Source organism: Triticum urartu, chromosome 6A (assembly GCF_056163025.1).
Source record: "Triticum urartu cultivar PI428250 chromosome 6A, HENAU_Tu73, whole genome shotgun sequence".
NCBI classification, from domain to species: Eukaryota; Viridiplantae; Streptophyta; class Magnoliopsida; order Poales; family Poaceae; genus Triticum; species Triticum urartu.
The window spans coordinates 581,677,535-581,692,941 of record NC_141878.1 but is presented as its reverse complement, the minus strand read 5'-3'; the positions used below and the strand labels follow the sequence as shown (position 1 = coordinate 581,692,941).

Here is a 15,407-nt window from a genome sequence, read left to right as displayed (position 1 = left end):
GCCTCTGGTCAGATCTGATCTGGCCGGTGCAGTCGGCGAGGGTGGCCATCTCCTTCGTCGGAGGTGGTCAGCCTGAGGCTGGATGGCCAGATCTCACATCCGTCATCTAGTCCCGGCTGCGAGTCGGGAGGACAGAGTTGCCGGTGAAAACCGAGCCATTGGCAGGCGAGGGCAGTGTTCTGCGCCGTTAGCTTGATGAAGGCATCACCGTGTAACTTCTGTCGACCCACTTGTGCTGCTCCGGAGAAAACCCTAGGATCTGGTCTTCCAGATCGGACGATGGCGGTATTGCGGTGTTGTTTCTCTCTTGGGAGCATCGTTGGTGGAGCAACGCTGAAAGACAGAGGCAAGAGGTGAAGCGTCTTCGTCTTGCATGGAGCTTAGGTGGAGATGTCAAGTCATGCCTAGCCGGCAGGTGCTACGCTATGGCATGCATGGTCGGCAGGTGCTACGCACGAGGATCCTCCAGAATCTTCGCGTCTGTATGGACGAGCGCAGGGCGGTGGCGCCGTGGTGGCCCCGACGGATGGACGGACTGACAAGTATGATGCGGATCTCTCTCCTGAAGATGGGTAAGCGGTTCGATGATGATGGCGGCTTCTAAAATGTGTGCATGTGGTGTACGATTTAGGTCTGCTGCACCGGCTATTCATTCCGATACGTTATGTGGATGGATCGGCAACGACACCAGTTTTAGATATGGGGAGTCAGAGCACTCCATATTATCCATTTTTGTAGGTGTGAGTGGTGGCTTTGGGTGGTTTGATGTATGTTATTGTTAAACCTATGCTCAACAATAAATAAAGATGGTCGTATGCATCGATTGATGCAGAGGCCGGGGGTTTTAACCTCCTTTTAAAAAAATGATGAAAATGGAACAAACCGGGCTATCACTAGCTGCACATCAAATCAAAACCATAAAAGGGCACATTTTGGTTCGAATGACCAACAACAAATGGCCTATGTTTTGAATGGCGTAGTCTCTCAACCACATCTTGAATTCTTGCAAGCACCAAAACTTGACGCCTTCCTTCAAATAAGCATACTCGTCCTCATTCTTTGGCCTTGGATCACCGACTTTCAAGCACGGTGTTGGTTTAATCAAACCCAATCTCATGTCACCATCAATAATGATCATGTCGGCAAGACTAAGATCACGAAACAATGGGACACCACTTTCCTTGCTAGTCACCTTCGTGAAGATTTGATTTTCTTACTCTGTGAATCCATCCTCGTCCAATTCTTCCTCTGGAGCCTCGCCATCCAAGCCATACCCGTACATACGGCTATAGGGGAGGCTACGATCCATGTCTTGTTGGAATACAATGGCATCCAAGTTATCGATGGCATGATAATGAATCTCTCCATCTTCCGCATACGCATCACCATGAGAAATAGCGTGAGCGTCAGCATGAGCAATAGCATGATCGATCATCACCATGAGCAATAGCATCATCATCACCATGAACAATAGCATCAATCTCTTCCTCTTGAATTACTATGGCTCTAGCATTCATCCCTACTTCATTTGGTTGGCTACTTGGTGGTTGGCTAGAAGAATTGGGGACATACACCTCGACCGTATCATCATGCATTGGGGAGGAGACATTCCGGTTCAAGTCGATTTGTAGCCGAGGAATTTCATCCTTTGTATCAAACAATTCAAGTGACTTGTCTTTCGATTCCTTAACTTTATCCCTGTACACTTTTCAATGCAATTCCGAGATGTTAGGCATACTCTTCAATTGAGACTTTACTCCCACTCTAACCTCGTACCTTCCAATAAGTTTAATCTCATCATTTGGGTCAACGAGGGGGTCGACGACGGCGATGTGTCCTTCAGTCTGACAGAGACCAAAGGTGAAAACTGGAAGCGGGGCCTCATCATGCAGGGCATTGAGATCAGACGTAAGAAATCAAGCTGAGTGAGGAGCCCCTGGGATTCGACTCGCCCGTGTCAATATAAATGAACAAGGAAAGCATATCTTCTGTAGTGTGAGTTCTTGAACGGCTCTCCTTTTGCTGCTAAAGCATATCTGTACAGACTGTGCTACCTAGATGACTGATGAGTTAGGGGTGTTTGGTTTGCTAGATGACGCATGCCGTTTGTAGGCCTTGGTTAGGTATATTTGCGTCTGGTTATGTGAGATCCTTGTGTCTAGTGTCTCCTTGGCATCTGGTTATGTGAGATCCTTGTGGCTTGTCGGCGTATCTACAAAGTTTAGTCGAAGATGTAAGTGAAAATGTATGGTTCTTTTGTATCTACAAAGGTAGGTAAGACGTCAAAATGCCATACATTTTGGCTTACATCTTCACTCACATATGGTTGCATATCTGTAAGAATAGATATTGCACGTTAGAAAGGGCATGCACTGCTTTTCTGGAACAGATAAGGAAAGAAAAGGTTGGTACAGTTCATTCTTTCGCAAGAGTCAGGACCCTGTCATACAGAATCTCTTCATATAAGTATGTTTCTGTCACCATCTTCCTTAGGCCGACTGTGAAGATTAGAAGAAGATAAAATTGGATTTCACAAAGCAGCACAAGCCTTTGAGGAAAAAACTATGCCGAGGAAAGGAGAGAGGGCTTCAGCGAGAAACGGCGAATTTAAGAAAATGTGTGTGAGGAAAAATTATGTGAAAGAAAGGATAGATTCTGCGGGAATAGGATTATTTTTCCTGTGGCCAACCGTGAAGATTTTTATAAGAAGATAAATTCATTCAATTAAACTGAAAAGAGAGGTTGCAAAAAACTACAAAACATTTGGGGCGAGAGAGGCTCGAACTCTCGACCTCAGGATCACTCGCATTAGCTATGAGACCTACGCGCTAGCCAACTGCGCCACCGCCCCGTTGTGTTTGTTATTGTATCCAACCTTCTTTATATGCACAATAGCTACAGCAGTGCTCTACTTTTCCCATACAGGTTTTTTTGGAAACGGATTTTTATACAGATTTGTTACAGAGAACTACTCCCTCTATTCCTAAAGTATAAGTCTTTGTAGAGATTTTATTATGAACTACATAGTTAACAAAATAAATGAATCTACCCTCTAAAATGCATCTATATACATTCATACGTGTTCCATAATGAAATCAAGATTTATATTTAGAAACGGAGGGAGTAATAAGCAGTACGGCAAGACAGAGGAAACAATCATCTGGGATTCTGTTTGTGTGCATAAAGATGATGTACCCGCCATTGGCGATGTCAGTATAAACGACCAGTGCTTCTACATGACCAAATATCGGCATCAGTAGAAATTTGACCCGCTTTTGGACTGATTATTGAGTACTCCTATCTTCAGAGGGTGGCAGATTAGCATTAGTACTCGGTAAACCTGTTCATGAACAACCTGGCCCGGAGGCCCAAACCCGAAGCCCGACATTCGGGCCTGGCTTCACTTTCTCGCGTGAAGCCCGCCCTGAAAGCCCCAAAATCCCGAAACAGCCATGTATGTATATTTTATTCAAAATATAGATATAATAAATTAATATAATATCCTGAATATGATTAATTTAATTAAAAAGTGCTATTGTTCATGTGCTTCGGGTTTGGGAATTTTTCTTCGGGTTTTGCCATGCCCGGCCCGAACTCGACCTGGCCCGGAGAATGATCATGTTTAGTACTCGGTATACAATGGTCGTTTTTTTTTTGCGAACTAACATGTGGTTGGATGAATAGAGACAGTGCTATCTCCAGCCCATCAAGGTTTAAGTCATGGTGCTCACATTTATTTCTGAATTTATTTTATTCCGGCGATGCGCGTTCAGTGTGAGGAGACGTTCCAGTCGACTACGAGGCATCTTTTGTGACTTCGTCAATCTCAAGATGATATGTCGACTCGGTCTCTCAGAGGTGTTCATAGGGGTAGGGTGTTCGTGTGTATTCATAGAATGAGTGTATATGCGTATATATGAGCGCATGCGTCTGTACCATGTTAACTAATAGGTTTGATTTACAATCCTCATCATTGAAATCAGTCACATTGAACCCTGAACTTACCACATAGTTCAAAAGGCAACCCTTGATTCGGTTTTTGACCGGTCAACTGGTTTTGACTAAGTCAGAGCTGACTGGGCAGCTAACTTAGCAGCCCACAGACACATACATAGGGGTTGTATTGGTATTTAATTTTTTATTCATAGTTTTTTTTCGAGGGAATGGCATTTCGGCTTGACCGCTAGCGGCCTAGTAAAGTAAAATAGTTTAAAATATAAATATTATATTTGATATGGTCGGATGTTCAACAAGTTATTTAAATTCATCGATCCCAAGTGCAAGCATACTCGAGTCGGTATCCACACACGACGGGGTGTTAGAGGCCTACGTGGCGGAGGTTTGGACTCCCGCAAACTTTTCACGAGTTGGTGACCGGTTTGTGGGATTTTGAACACCTGAACGCGTTCACGGACGTTTGAGGTTCTAGAAGCAAAACAATGTTTCAAATGTTTAAGATGGTTTGATGATCCCCGTTGGAGTTGCCCCTATGTTGTACCGGTTTTTTTTTATTGAACATGATGCGGTTCTTCCTTGGTGGCCTGGAGGTAGGGATGGAATTTTAACTCGGAAATCACAAGCTAAAGGAGTAGCTCGTGAATGGGCTCGACTCAGTTTTGGTGACTAAGGAGTGGAGCCGAGTTTTAATCTGAGCTCGTTAACAAAACGAGTTTAGTGAGCCAAGCTAACGAGTTACTCATTTAGCTCATTAATTAGAAGGGACGGGAGATAAGTACCAATATTGTTATATATGTATGCGAAGAGACTAGAGAGTCTTCGCCACGTAGTGCCTCCCACGAGGCCGCCGCAACCGGCCCTCCTCCAACTGTCGTCCGCGTCGTCGCCCCAAAATATTAATCCACATTCAGCCCGCCGCTCCGTCGTGCTCCGTCCCTAAACCTCCGGCCGCATTCTGCACACCCACACCCGAACACACAAAAGAATCAAATCCGTGGCGAACCAGTCGCAACTTCCTCCCACTCCCCTCCTCCGACGACGAATGTCGGACCAGAGGACACCGGCCGGCCGGCGGACGGAGGAGCCAATGGAGGGCGCGTGCGAGATCGCGCGCCTGCCGGAGGAGCTCCTCTCGGCGGCGCTGGCCCGCACGACCCCGCGGGACGCCTGCCGCGCAGCCGCCGTCTCCCCGGCCTTCCGCGCCGCGGCCGACTCCGACAACGTCTGGGCCCGCTTCCTGCCCCCCGGCGGCCTCCCGCCGCTCGCCGACGGGGAGCTGGCCGCCCCCGCCCCACCGTCGTCCAAGAAGGAGCTCTTCCTCCGCCTCTCAGCCGGCCCCGCCCTCCTTCAGGACAGGCTCGTGGTACGTACCTGCACGCTGATCCCCAATTCCTCGAAGAGATTCGGCCGGTCTCTAATCAATTGATGGTTGTGCGCCCGCAGAGCGTGTGGCTGGACAGGGAGACCGGCGCCAAATGCTACATGCTGTCCGCCAGGAACCTCTTCATCGTGTGGGGGAACACGCCCGAGTACTGGACATGGATCCCACTTGAAGACTCCAGGTTCGCTCGTCGCTCTCTCCATACCCACACATACATATAGCTTGTGTGTCTGAATGTTGCTGCCTGGTGATGATATTCTCATCTAATTGCAATTGCATTCGATTTTACTGTACCGTTGCTTCGTGGTCGCGCCATTTCTGTAGCAAGTTTTAGAATAAGCACAATGCTTGAAATCAGTTGAATTTTGGTGATCTTGAAACTGTTTGAAAGGGACTCAGTTGAAGTCACTTTCATTTGGGTACCGGACTAATGTTGTACATTCCAAAGTCCTGGTTACTTCACACATAAGCAAACTTGGTGCTAGTTTTATATTCCTTACTTTCAAAAGCTAAGGGCCTTTTCAAATTTGTTTAAATACGAACTATAGGCAGCACATAGACCACACTTTGTGTAAAGGATGTGACTCCTGGTTCACACTAGAGTTCTTTGAGTATTCTGTGCTGTGAATGTTTCTGTGATATCATCTTGTTCTTATCTGACTGTTTCTATGCTGTTATCTTATCCTTAACTGGCTGCAATTGCATTTGATTTGATTTTGCTGTTGCATTGTGATCTAACTCGATTGCAATTCATTCCGGGGTTAATTGGTGCAATCCACAGCAGTGTAAGTTGTAGGGTGGTAGATTAAACTACCCTGTGGATAAAAGCCCAGAATGGGTATTTCGACATGGCTCCTGACTAGCAAAATTTAAAATAATACTTGAAATCGGTTTCTGATGATCTTCAATTATTTGAAAGAGGTTAAGACGCAGCCAGTTTCAATCTGAGATCAGAGTACGTGCTGCGGTACATGAAAACATACGACTCTACCGCGTACCTTGTTCACTGTAGACTTCTTTTGAGTATTTTGTGTCGCTATTATTCACCAAGCTACACGTAAAAAAGATAGTCATGAAAAGTGTGGTAGTTGATTCTAACTCACTTACGGAATAAGTTATGGAATTTTCTGCAATGCTAGATGGTTGTCTTCAACTCATGTTGTTGATTGGTTTGGTCTTTTTTACAACTTAGATGGTTGTCTTCAACTCATGTTGTTGGTTGGTTTTTGTCTTCTTTACAACTAGATGGTTGTCTTCAACTCATGTTATTCATTGATCATCGTCTTCTTTACAAGTTGTAACCATATGTTCGCGACAGGTTCTCCGAAGGTGCTGAACTCGTGGATGTTTGCTGGTTTGAGATCCACGGGAAGATACATAGCAATATGCTCTCCCAAGACACAACCTATGCCGCCTACATGGTCTTCAAGATGGCCGATTATTACTATGGGCTGAATTTTCCTGTTCAGGAGGCATCGGTCAGTTCCGGAGCAACCAACTTGACCCGCGAGGTTTGCCTACAAGCTGGCGAGGCGGACGAGAACACGCATTACGATGAGGGCGACGACGATGAGTACGAGGAGGAGGAGGAGGACGTTGACGAGTACTATCGGTCGCTGACGAACCGGCGCGTAGTTCACGAAGAGAATGCCGCGCTCCCTCAGAGAAGAGCCGACGGGTGGATGGAGCTGGAGCTGGGCGAGTTCCTCAACGAGGGGGGCGATGACGGCGAGGTGTCCATCAGCCTGACGGAGACCAAAAGCGGGAAGTGGAAGAGCGGCCTCATCGTGCAGGGCATCGAGATCAGACGTAAGAAGTCTGGCTGAGCGAGGCGCTCCCAGGATTCATTCAACTCGCCCGCGTCAAAGTAAATGAATAATAAGGAAAAGCATATCTTCTGTAATGTGTGTTTTTGAGCACTTCTCCTTTTGCTGCTAATTCTGCACACAACTTCTTGTACAGATGACTCATGAGTGACAGACATTTGGTTTGTTATACGACAATTGATTCAGACGTTGGTGGCGCTTTGGTTTAGCAGCTTTGCATCTGGTTACGTGAGATCCTTATGTCTAGTGGCTACTTGGCATCTGGTTATGTTGAGATCCTTGTGGCCTGTGGCTGCTTTGCATATGCTTCCTCTTGTCGGCAATGCACAAAAGGTTCTTTTGTGTATCTGCAGAGAGAGATATAAGGTGCCAAAATGCCATGCATTCTCATTTCTCACTCACATCTGGATGCCTTTTTTCTTCTGAGAATATGCTAAACGCTTGCGTATCTGTAGCTCATGCACTGCTTTTTTCTGGAAAGATGAGGTGGTGTTGATAGCTTTCATTCTTAGAAAGAGGCAGGAAAGATCTTTGTAACAGAATCTCGTGTCACTCACTCTTCTTTGCGAGCATCTAGTTTTCTTCTTTCGGCCGTCTGTGAATGATAAAGATTAGAAGAAGATAAACTTGGATTCAAAAAGAAGCACAAGCCTTTTGAGGGTAAAAGTATGTGAAGGAAAGGAGCATAAAATTGATTGATTCAAATGAACAAGGCTTTCCAAGGAGTTGGCATGTGAGGAAATTTTATGTGAAAGAAATGAGAGTGCCTGTAGGAAACGGTTTTCTACAAAATCGCATCAGAAGTCGCTCAACTCCCGGGTGTTACCTGGATGGAAATCCGCGGCAAGATACAAGGCCAGACTTCTCTTGCATCCATAGTTACATAGAGGGTGAGGCTGGTGGCATTGTGCATCGGAAATTCAGCGTGGAAACTAATACTCCCTCCATTCTGAATTACTTTGTCGCAGATATGGATGTATCTAGATGTATTTTAGTTCTAGATACATCCATTTCTGCGACAAGTAATTTGGAACGGAGGGAGTAGCAGGTTAGGGAAACTCCAATATAGATCATCAAATCGGACACACAAAATGTCCATGGACGCGTTCGCGGACATCGGATAGTGGGGGCGGCCATTCAACTCGGGGGAGGTAGAAGAGGACCGCCCTCACATCCGTCAAGGGGTAGAGGGCGACCAGCTGCGAGCGGCTCCGGCGGCGAGGGGCTGCCGCGGAGGCTCCTGCGGCGGCTCTCGCGGCGAAGGGCGGCTCCGGCGGCTAACAGCTGCGGGTGTTTGCGGGGGCGGCGAACGGCGCGGGAGGAGGAGGATGTGGTGAGAGGTCGTGCGCTGCGAACGATTTTTTTTTAACAGCGGGGCTGGGTTAGCGATCGTAACCGTGCGTTGGAGGTGGAGAAGTGGGATGCAGGCGTGCGAATGGAGAGAGCCCTAATTGCAATTAACATTAAAAATCTGAGCATTATGGGCTGTAGGATCTCATGTATGGATGGATGTAATTGTTTTGGATCTCCGCACTTCGTGCTTTTATAGAAGTATATATAGATATAGATATAGATATAGATATAGAAGTAGATAGATAGATAGATAGATACGGCAGCGCGTGCGGGCTATGCAATAACATGATCATCAAGTTACAACATTGAGTGTTATTCAATGAATTGACCAACATGTTGAGCAACAAGAGCAAAACCTACTATCACCATGATTCACGCACCCGGTGGCGACCTTCTTTCCACTCGTGCGATCGCACCGCAATACTTCATGGCGGAGTTTGAGATAGTTTACCACAAATGAGATAGAGACTTCACATTATGATCATAGATCATATGCAAGTTGCACGAAGCAAAGTGCTTTTGCTCATGAAACCAAAAATGCATATTTTGCCACAAAAAAAAAACGCGCCCCCTTACTTCATGCCTACAAAGTCCGCACTACTGACCAACCGAATAGTTTGCCAGGCGTGGTGTCCATCATGGATGGGGGCGGAGGATACCTGGCAATGGACGAGTATGGGGGTGATCAATGGTGTCGTAGTTCAAGACGGACAGGCACGTGGGTGGGGCAGCAAACGTTCAGCAAGGCATGTGCGACAGCCAAGGTGGTAGAGCTACGATGTTCAAATGGAATAGTGTGGATATGAAGCAAGGGGGAGGGACGGGGTGAGGGGAAAGGGGTCCAAAAGACATGATTTGGGTAGGCCGAGGTGTCGGATGCCTACATGGCGGAGGTCCGGACTCTCTCAAACCTTTCACAAGTGGTGACCGGTTGGCGGGATTCTGAAAGCCCGAACGCGTCCACACGTGTTTAAGGAACCATGCTGGATGGCAAAAAAATGTTCCAAATGTTAAGATGGTTTGATGATCCCTGATGAAGTTGCCCTTATGTTGTACGATTTTTCTTCTTATCAAATGCAATGCGGTTCTTCCCTGGTGGCCCAGAGCTAGGGATGGAATTTTAACTCGAAAATCACAAGATAAAGGAGTAGCCCGTGACTCGGCTCAACTCAATTTTGGTGACTAACGGGTGGAGTCGAGTTTTAATCTAAGCTTGTTAACAAAATGACTTCAATGAGCCAAGTTAAAAAAAACTTGATTTTCATGTGATATTCTCTCGCCTCGTGTACGTTGCGTTGACATAGACGAGCCACACGTATGCGAAGAGAGTCTTCACCACGTAGTGCCAAATTAATCCCAAATTAATCCACAATCGAACCGCTGCTTCTCCGTCGTGCTTCGTCGCTAAGCCTCCGCCCGCGTTCTCCACGCCCACACCCGAACACATACAAGAATCAAATCCGTGGCGACTGCGATCTCCATCCCCATCCCCATCATCCCCAAACCAGTCCCAACTCTCGGACCAGAAGACACCGGCCGGCCGGCGGACGGAGGAACCGATGGAGGAGGCCTGCGAGATCGCGCGCCTGCCGGAGGAGCTCCTCTCTGCGGCGCTGGCCCGCACGTCCCCGCGCGACGCCTGCCGGGCCGCGGCGGTGTCCCCGGCCTTCCGCGCCGCGGCCGACTCCGACGACGTCTGGGCCCGCTTCCTGCCCCCCGGCGGCCTCCCGCCGCTCGCCGACGGGGAGCCGCCGGCCCCCGCCCCGCACTCGTCCAAGAAGGAGCTCTTCCTCCGTCTCTCCGCCGGCCCCGCCCTCCTCCAGGACAGGCTCGTGGTACGCGCGCGCACGCCCATCCCCCAAACTCCTCTACCAGATTCGGTTCCTCGGCCGATCGCTGACCAATTGGTGGTGGTTGTCCGCGCGCCCGCAGAGCGTGTGGCTGGACAGGGAGACCGGCGCCAAATGCTACATGCTGTCCGCTAGGAACCTCTTCATCGTGTGGGGGAACACGCCCGAGTACTGGACCTGGATTCCACTCCAAGACTCCAGGTTCGTTCGCTCTTCCGTGTTTCTGAATGTTGCTGCATGGTGATGATCTTATTCTCATCTAACTGCAATTGCATTTGATTTGATTCGTGGTCGCACCATTTCGATTGCAATTAATTTGACCATGTTAATTCGTGCAACCTGCAACAGCGTAACTGGTAGGAAGGACCTGTGAACCAAAACCCAAAACCCACAAAGGGGATTTCGGCATAGTTCCCGGGTGGCAGCAAGTTTTTAGAACAAGCACAATGCTTGAAATCAGTTTTTGGTCATCTTGAAACCGTTTGAAAGGGACCAAGTTGACGTCAGTTTCATTTGGATACCGGAATAATGCTCTAACATTCCAAAGTCCTGGTTACTTCACAGTTCACACATAAGCGAACTTTTGGTGCTAGTTTTATATTCCTTACTCTCAAAAGTTAAGGGCCTTTTCAGCTTTGTTTATGTGAACTATAGGCAGCACATAGAACACACTTTCTGTAAAGGATGTGACTGGCTCACACTAGAGTATTTTGTGCTGTGAATGTTTCTATGCTGTTATCTTGTTATTATCTGATGGTTTCTTTGCTGTTATCTTATTCTTACCTGACTGCAACTGCATTTGATTTGATTTTGCTGTTGCATTGTGATCTCACTCGATTGCAATTCATTTCGTGGTTGATTGGTGCAATCCACAGGAGTGTAAGTTGTAGGATGGAAGATTAAACTACCCTGTGGATAAAAACCCAGAATGGGGATTTCGACATGGTTCCTCACTAGCAAATTTTGGAATAATGCTTGATATCGGTTTTCAACGATCTTCAGTTATTTGAAAGAGGTTAAGTCGCAGTCAGTTTCACTTTGAAATCAGAGTACTCCCGTACATGACAAGTCCTTGTTGCTTCACACATAAGCATTTGCTTTTATTTTATTACTTTCAAAAGCAAAGCGCACGCCCTTTACAACTAGAGTCATAAATGACTAGAGAATACGACTCAACGGTGTACCTTGTTCACTGTAGACTTCTTTTGAGTATTTGAGATTCAGTTCAACTCATATTGTTGATTGGTTTTCGTCTTCTTTACAAGTTCTAACCATATGTTCGCCACAGGTTCTCCGAAGGTGCTGAACTCTTGAATGTTTGCTGGTTCGAGATCCACGGGAAGATACATGGCAAGATGCTCTCCCAAGGCACAACCTATGCCGCCTACATGGTCTTCCAGATGGACGAAAATTCCTATGGGCTGAATTTTCCTGTCCAGGAGGCATCGGTCAGTTTCGGAGCAACCAACTTGACCCGCAAGGTTTGCCTACAAGCTGACGACGGGGACGAGGACGAGGACGAGTACGAGTACGAGTACGAGGAGGAGGAGGAGGAGGAAGAGGATGAGGAGGACGAGGACGATGAGGAGGAGGATGAGGACGACGACGAGTACTATAGGGAGCTGACGGACAGGCGCGTAGTATCTCACAAAGAGAATGTCACGTTCCCTCAGAAAAGAGCCGACGGGTGGCTGGAGCTGGAGCTGGGCGAGTTCTTCAGCGAGGGGGGCGACGACGGCGAGGTGTCCATCAGCCTGACGGAGACCAAAAGTGGGAGGTGGAAGAGCGGCCTCATCGTGCAGGGCATCGAGATCAGACATAAGAAATCGGGCTGAGCAAGGCGCTCCCAGGATTCATTCAACCCGCCCGGGTCAAAAGTAAATGAATAACAAGGAAAAGCATGTCTTCTGCAATGTGTGTGTTTTTGAACACTTCTCCTTTCGCTGCAAATTCTGCGGACAACCTCTTGTACAGAGCATGCTGCGTAGATGACTCGTGATTAGTGGCAGCCATTTGGTTTGGAAAGTGTAATGTAACTAGAGGCGGTGGCTGCCGTTGGTGGGGCCTTTGGTTTAGCAGGTTTGCAGCATCTGGTTATGTTGAGATCCTTGTGTCTAGTGGCTACTCCCTCCTAAAGCTAGTATAAAGTTGAGTCATCTATTTTGGAACGGAGAGAGTACTTGGCATCTGGTTATGTTGAGATCCTTGTGGCCTGTGGCTGCTTTGCATCTGCTTTCTCTTGTCGGCAATGCACAAAAGGTTCTTTTGCATCTACAAAGAGAAGATGGACAATGAGGTGTTAAAATGCCATACATGTGCTTCACTCACATCTGGATGCCTTTCTTTCTGAGAATATGCAGAAGAAGGCTTGAGAATCTCTAATAATTGATTTTTTTTTTGTTGAGGAACCAAGAATCGATTTACATGTTGCAAAGGTCATACACTGCTTTTGTGAAATACTCCCTCTGTTCCTAAATATAAGTCTTTTTAGAGATTTCAATAAGGATTACATACGGATGTATATAGACATATTTTAGAGTGTAGATTCACTGATTTTGCTCCGTATGTAGTCAGTATTGGAATGTCTAAAAAAACTTATATTTAGGAACGGAGGGAGTAGATAATGATTAATAAGGAAAGAAAAAGGCCACACACTTTTACTAGGAAAAGTCCACTAGACACCGCTTTCGTAGCAAGCAGTGGTGTTGATATCTTTCATTCTTTCGCAAGAGTCAGGAAAGACCTTCGTAATGCAGAATCTCTTCGTATATAGTCGCTCTCTTCTTTGCCCTGGCTGCGAGCATTTAGTTTGCCGCTCGTATTTCCTTCTGGCGGGCTGCGACGATTATGAGAATATAAAATTGGACTTGAAAAGAAGCACAAATCTTTGATGAAAACTATGTGAAAGAAAAGTTTTTTCCTCTGCCCGACTGTGAAGTTCATTGGTAGAATAACATAAAACTGATTCAACTGAACTGAAAAGAAGTTGCAAAGGCAGAACATAAAACTGATTCGACTGAACTGAAGAGAAGCTGCAACGGCAAAAAAAAAACAGTGAATGGGGTGAGAGAGGCTCGAACTCTCGACCTCAGGATCACTCGCATATTTTAGCTATGAGACCTACGCGCTAGCCAACTGCGCCACCACCCCAATTGGTGTACGATGAATGATTCAGTCCTTGTTATAAAAAAGGCAGATTTTATCCTCAACGTGCGCCGGCCCCACCGCCCAGCCACTGGATCGCTCAATGCAGCTATGAGACCTACGCGCTAGCCAACTGCGCCACCGCCCCGTCCTTGTTCGCCACCCATCTCCAACCTCCTTTATACTCTCGCAACCAGCACCCCAACATCTTCCCAGACAAGCTTTTTTTTTTTGAGACAATTTACGATCTTCCCAGACGAGCTTGCGTTGCTGCAGAGAACTGGGCCGCAGCACGGCAAGGTGGAGCAAACACCAGCGGTGCAAGATTGTTCTTCGCATCAGGCAGGCCCACCTCGAGACTCCAACGATCGGATTTGGGCTGAACCTTCATCCAGTGTCCTCATAGGAGGCGGCTCGGCATTAGCGCCTGGTCCCACTGGTCGACGACTGTCAAGTGGAGACGTTTTGGCAGACGCTTGTGCTGTGCGTGGTGTGTTGGTGCGGCGAGTGATCCATCGGGCGACATGCCCACATGGGTCCATCGTTCATCCATCCGTCTCCACTTCTGGAGCCTGCCTCCACCAGCCACCTTGTCTGAAAACAAGAGAGGCGAAAAAAAATGCGTTTTGTGTAGCCAGATACGTACACGTCTAGATTCACTGAACACGGGGACGAACACGCGGAGCAGCCTGCGTCTCGCAGCACACCAGGACTCAACGCGCGTTCCATGGTCGCCTTTGATAGCCGCTTGTGACAGCCATTTCGGTGACGCGCTTTTTCTTGGAAAAGTTGAAAAAGTGTGTGCAAGTTTACATGTGTACTCCTTTTGTAAACTAGTGGTCTAAATCCTCTTATATTAATTTACGGAGAGAGTACTAAGTAAATAAATAAAGGAAAAACTAGAAGTAACATGAATCAAAGAAAAAGTGGCTTACAAAAGAAAATCATTTGATTTACATATAGTCGTTCCCTTTCGAATTCTACGTAAGGAAAACAAGAATATGTCGCGCAGAAACCATAAACTTACAACAGAACTATTTTCGATGTTGTTCAGGGGTGTGGATTGAGACACGGCACGTCTGACTTTTTTCACAAAGAATAAAAATTGATTATATGTTCCCTCAACCGGTCAACCCCTTTCCTTTAGTCATTATTAATGCGATTCAAGATGACCATAACAAAAAATCCTGCCGATTGAAATCTATGGTTCTGGGGAAGCTTCAGCGTGCCTTTCTCTGTGCGGGATCCGGCAAGGTTTTCGGTGGTCAATGCAAGGTGAGTGGGAAGCTGGTCTGTAGGCCGAAGAAGTATGGAGGCTTTGGGATTTTGGACCTGTGCAAGTATGCTCGGGCGTTCTGGATTGCCTTGGCCATGCTGCGAATGGACGGAGTGGATCGGGCCTTGGTTCGACTATGAATGCCTTTGCAGCAAGGTGGACATGGACCTCTTCTATGCCACTATGTTGGGTGATGGCCAGATCGCAAAGTTTTGGGACTCGTCGTGGCATCTTGCAGACAAGCCTAGCGATGATGCGCCCCTGATTTTTGACATCTTCACTGGCACGAGCCTCTCTCTGTGTGGGATGCTTTTGCATGCCCTTGCTTGGCATGCTCAGGAAGATTGGCATGACTTGTGGCCTCTCGGTCAACCAGATCGTACAATTTTGCGCCCTTTGGGCAAGTCTGGAATTACTGCAACTCCGCGATGACATCGCCGACGACAATGTTTAGAAGATGACTACTAGCATCAGATACTCCGCGACGTCGACATACGAGGTTCAGTTCGACGGGACAATTGGCACCGTCATGGTGCCGATAGTTTGGGGCAATCGGGTTTGGAGAGGTGAGGGTGGCCCAAGTGCGGTTTTATGTCAGCTTTGCAAATACGATCCCGAGT

At 47.3% G+C, this 15,407-nt stretch overlaps 2 protein-coding genes and 2 non-coding genes across 4 annotated transcripts; 2 read left to right on the top strand and 2 right to left on the bottom strand.

The window, feature by feature from the left end:
* Nucleotides 1–2,764: 2,764 nt before the first annotated feature.
* TRNAM-CAU (transfer RNA methionine (anticodon CAU)) lies at nucleotides 2,765–2,851 on the bottom strand. The gene is given in 2 exon segments: nucleotides 2,765–2,800; nucleotides 2,814–2,851. It is a non-coding gene; the product is annotated as a tRNA-Met (tRNA).
* A 1,923-nt stretch (nucleotides 2,852–4,774) lies between these two features.
* LOC125515399 (putative F-box protein PP2-B12) lies at nucleotides 4,775–7,351 on the top strand. Its single transcript, XM_048680865.2, has 3 exons — nucleotides 4,775–5,320; nucleotides 5,401–5,519; nucleotides 6,657–7,351. Exons 1-3 carry the CDS (start codon nucleotides 5,000–5,002, stop codon nucleotides 7,162–7,164), a joined length of 948 nt encoding a protein of 315 aa, XP_048536822.1. The 5' UTR covers nucleotides 4,775–4,999; the 3' UTR covers nucleotides 7,165–7,351.
* A 2,522-nt stretch (nucleotides 7,352–9,873) lies between these two features.
* LOC125515400 (putative F-box protein PP2-B12) lies at nucleotides 9,874–12,598 on the top strand. The gene is made up of 3 exons (XM_048680867.2): nucleotides 9,874–10,352; nucleotides 10,450–10,568; nucleotides 11,656–12,598. Exons 1-3 carry the CDS (start codon nucleotides 10,077–10,079, stop codon nucleotides 12,200–12,202), a joined length of 942 nt encoding a protein of 313 aa, XP_048536824.1. The 5' UTR covers nucleotides 9,874–10,076; the 3' UTR covers nucleotides 12,203–12,598.
* Nucleotides 12,599–13,426: 828 nt separating this feature from the next.
* TRNAM-CAU (transfer RNA methionine (anticodon CAU)) lies at nucleotides 13,427–13,517 on the bottom strand. The gene is given in 2 exon segments: nucleotides 13,427–13,462; nucleotides 13,480–13,517. It is a non-coding gene; the product is annotated as a tRNA-Met (tRNA).
* Nucleotides 13,518–15,407: the final 1,890 nt, after the last annotated feature.

Bases quoted from the DNA above. Each gene is read 5' to 3' on its own strand.
- LOC125515399 (XM_048680865.2), top strand. From the start codon at position 5,000: ATGTCGGACCAGAGGACACCGGCCGGCCGGCGGACGGAGGAGCCAATG. The intron at 5,321-5,400 runs GTACGTACCTGC...GTGCGCCCGCAG, and splicing joins TCCTTCAGGACAGGCTCGTG to AGCGTGTGGCTGGACAGGGA. The intron at 5,520-6,656 runs GTTCGCTCGTCG...TGTTCGCGACAG, and splicing joins ATCCCACTTGAAGACTCCAG to GTTCTCCGAAGGTGCTGAAC.
- LOC125515400 (XM_048680867.2), top strand. From the start codon at position 10,077: ATGGAGGAGGCCTGCGAGATCGCGCGCCTGCCGGAGGAGCTCCTCTCT. The intron at 10,353-10,449 runs GTACGCGCGCGC...GCGCGCCCGCAG, and splicing joins TCCTCCAGGACAGGCTCGTG to AGCGTGTGGCTGGACAGGGA. The intron at 10,569-11,655 runs GTTCGTTCGCTC...TGTTCGCCACAG, and splicing joins ATTCCACTCCAAGACTCCAG to GTTCTCCGAAGGTGCTGAAC.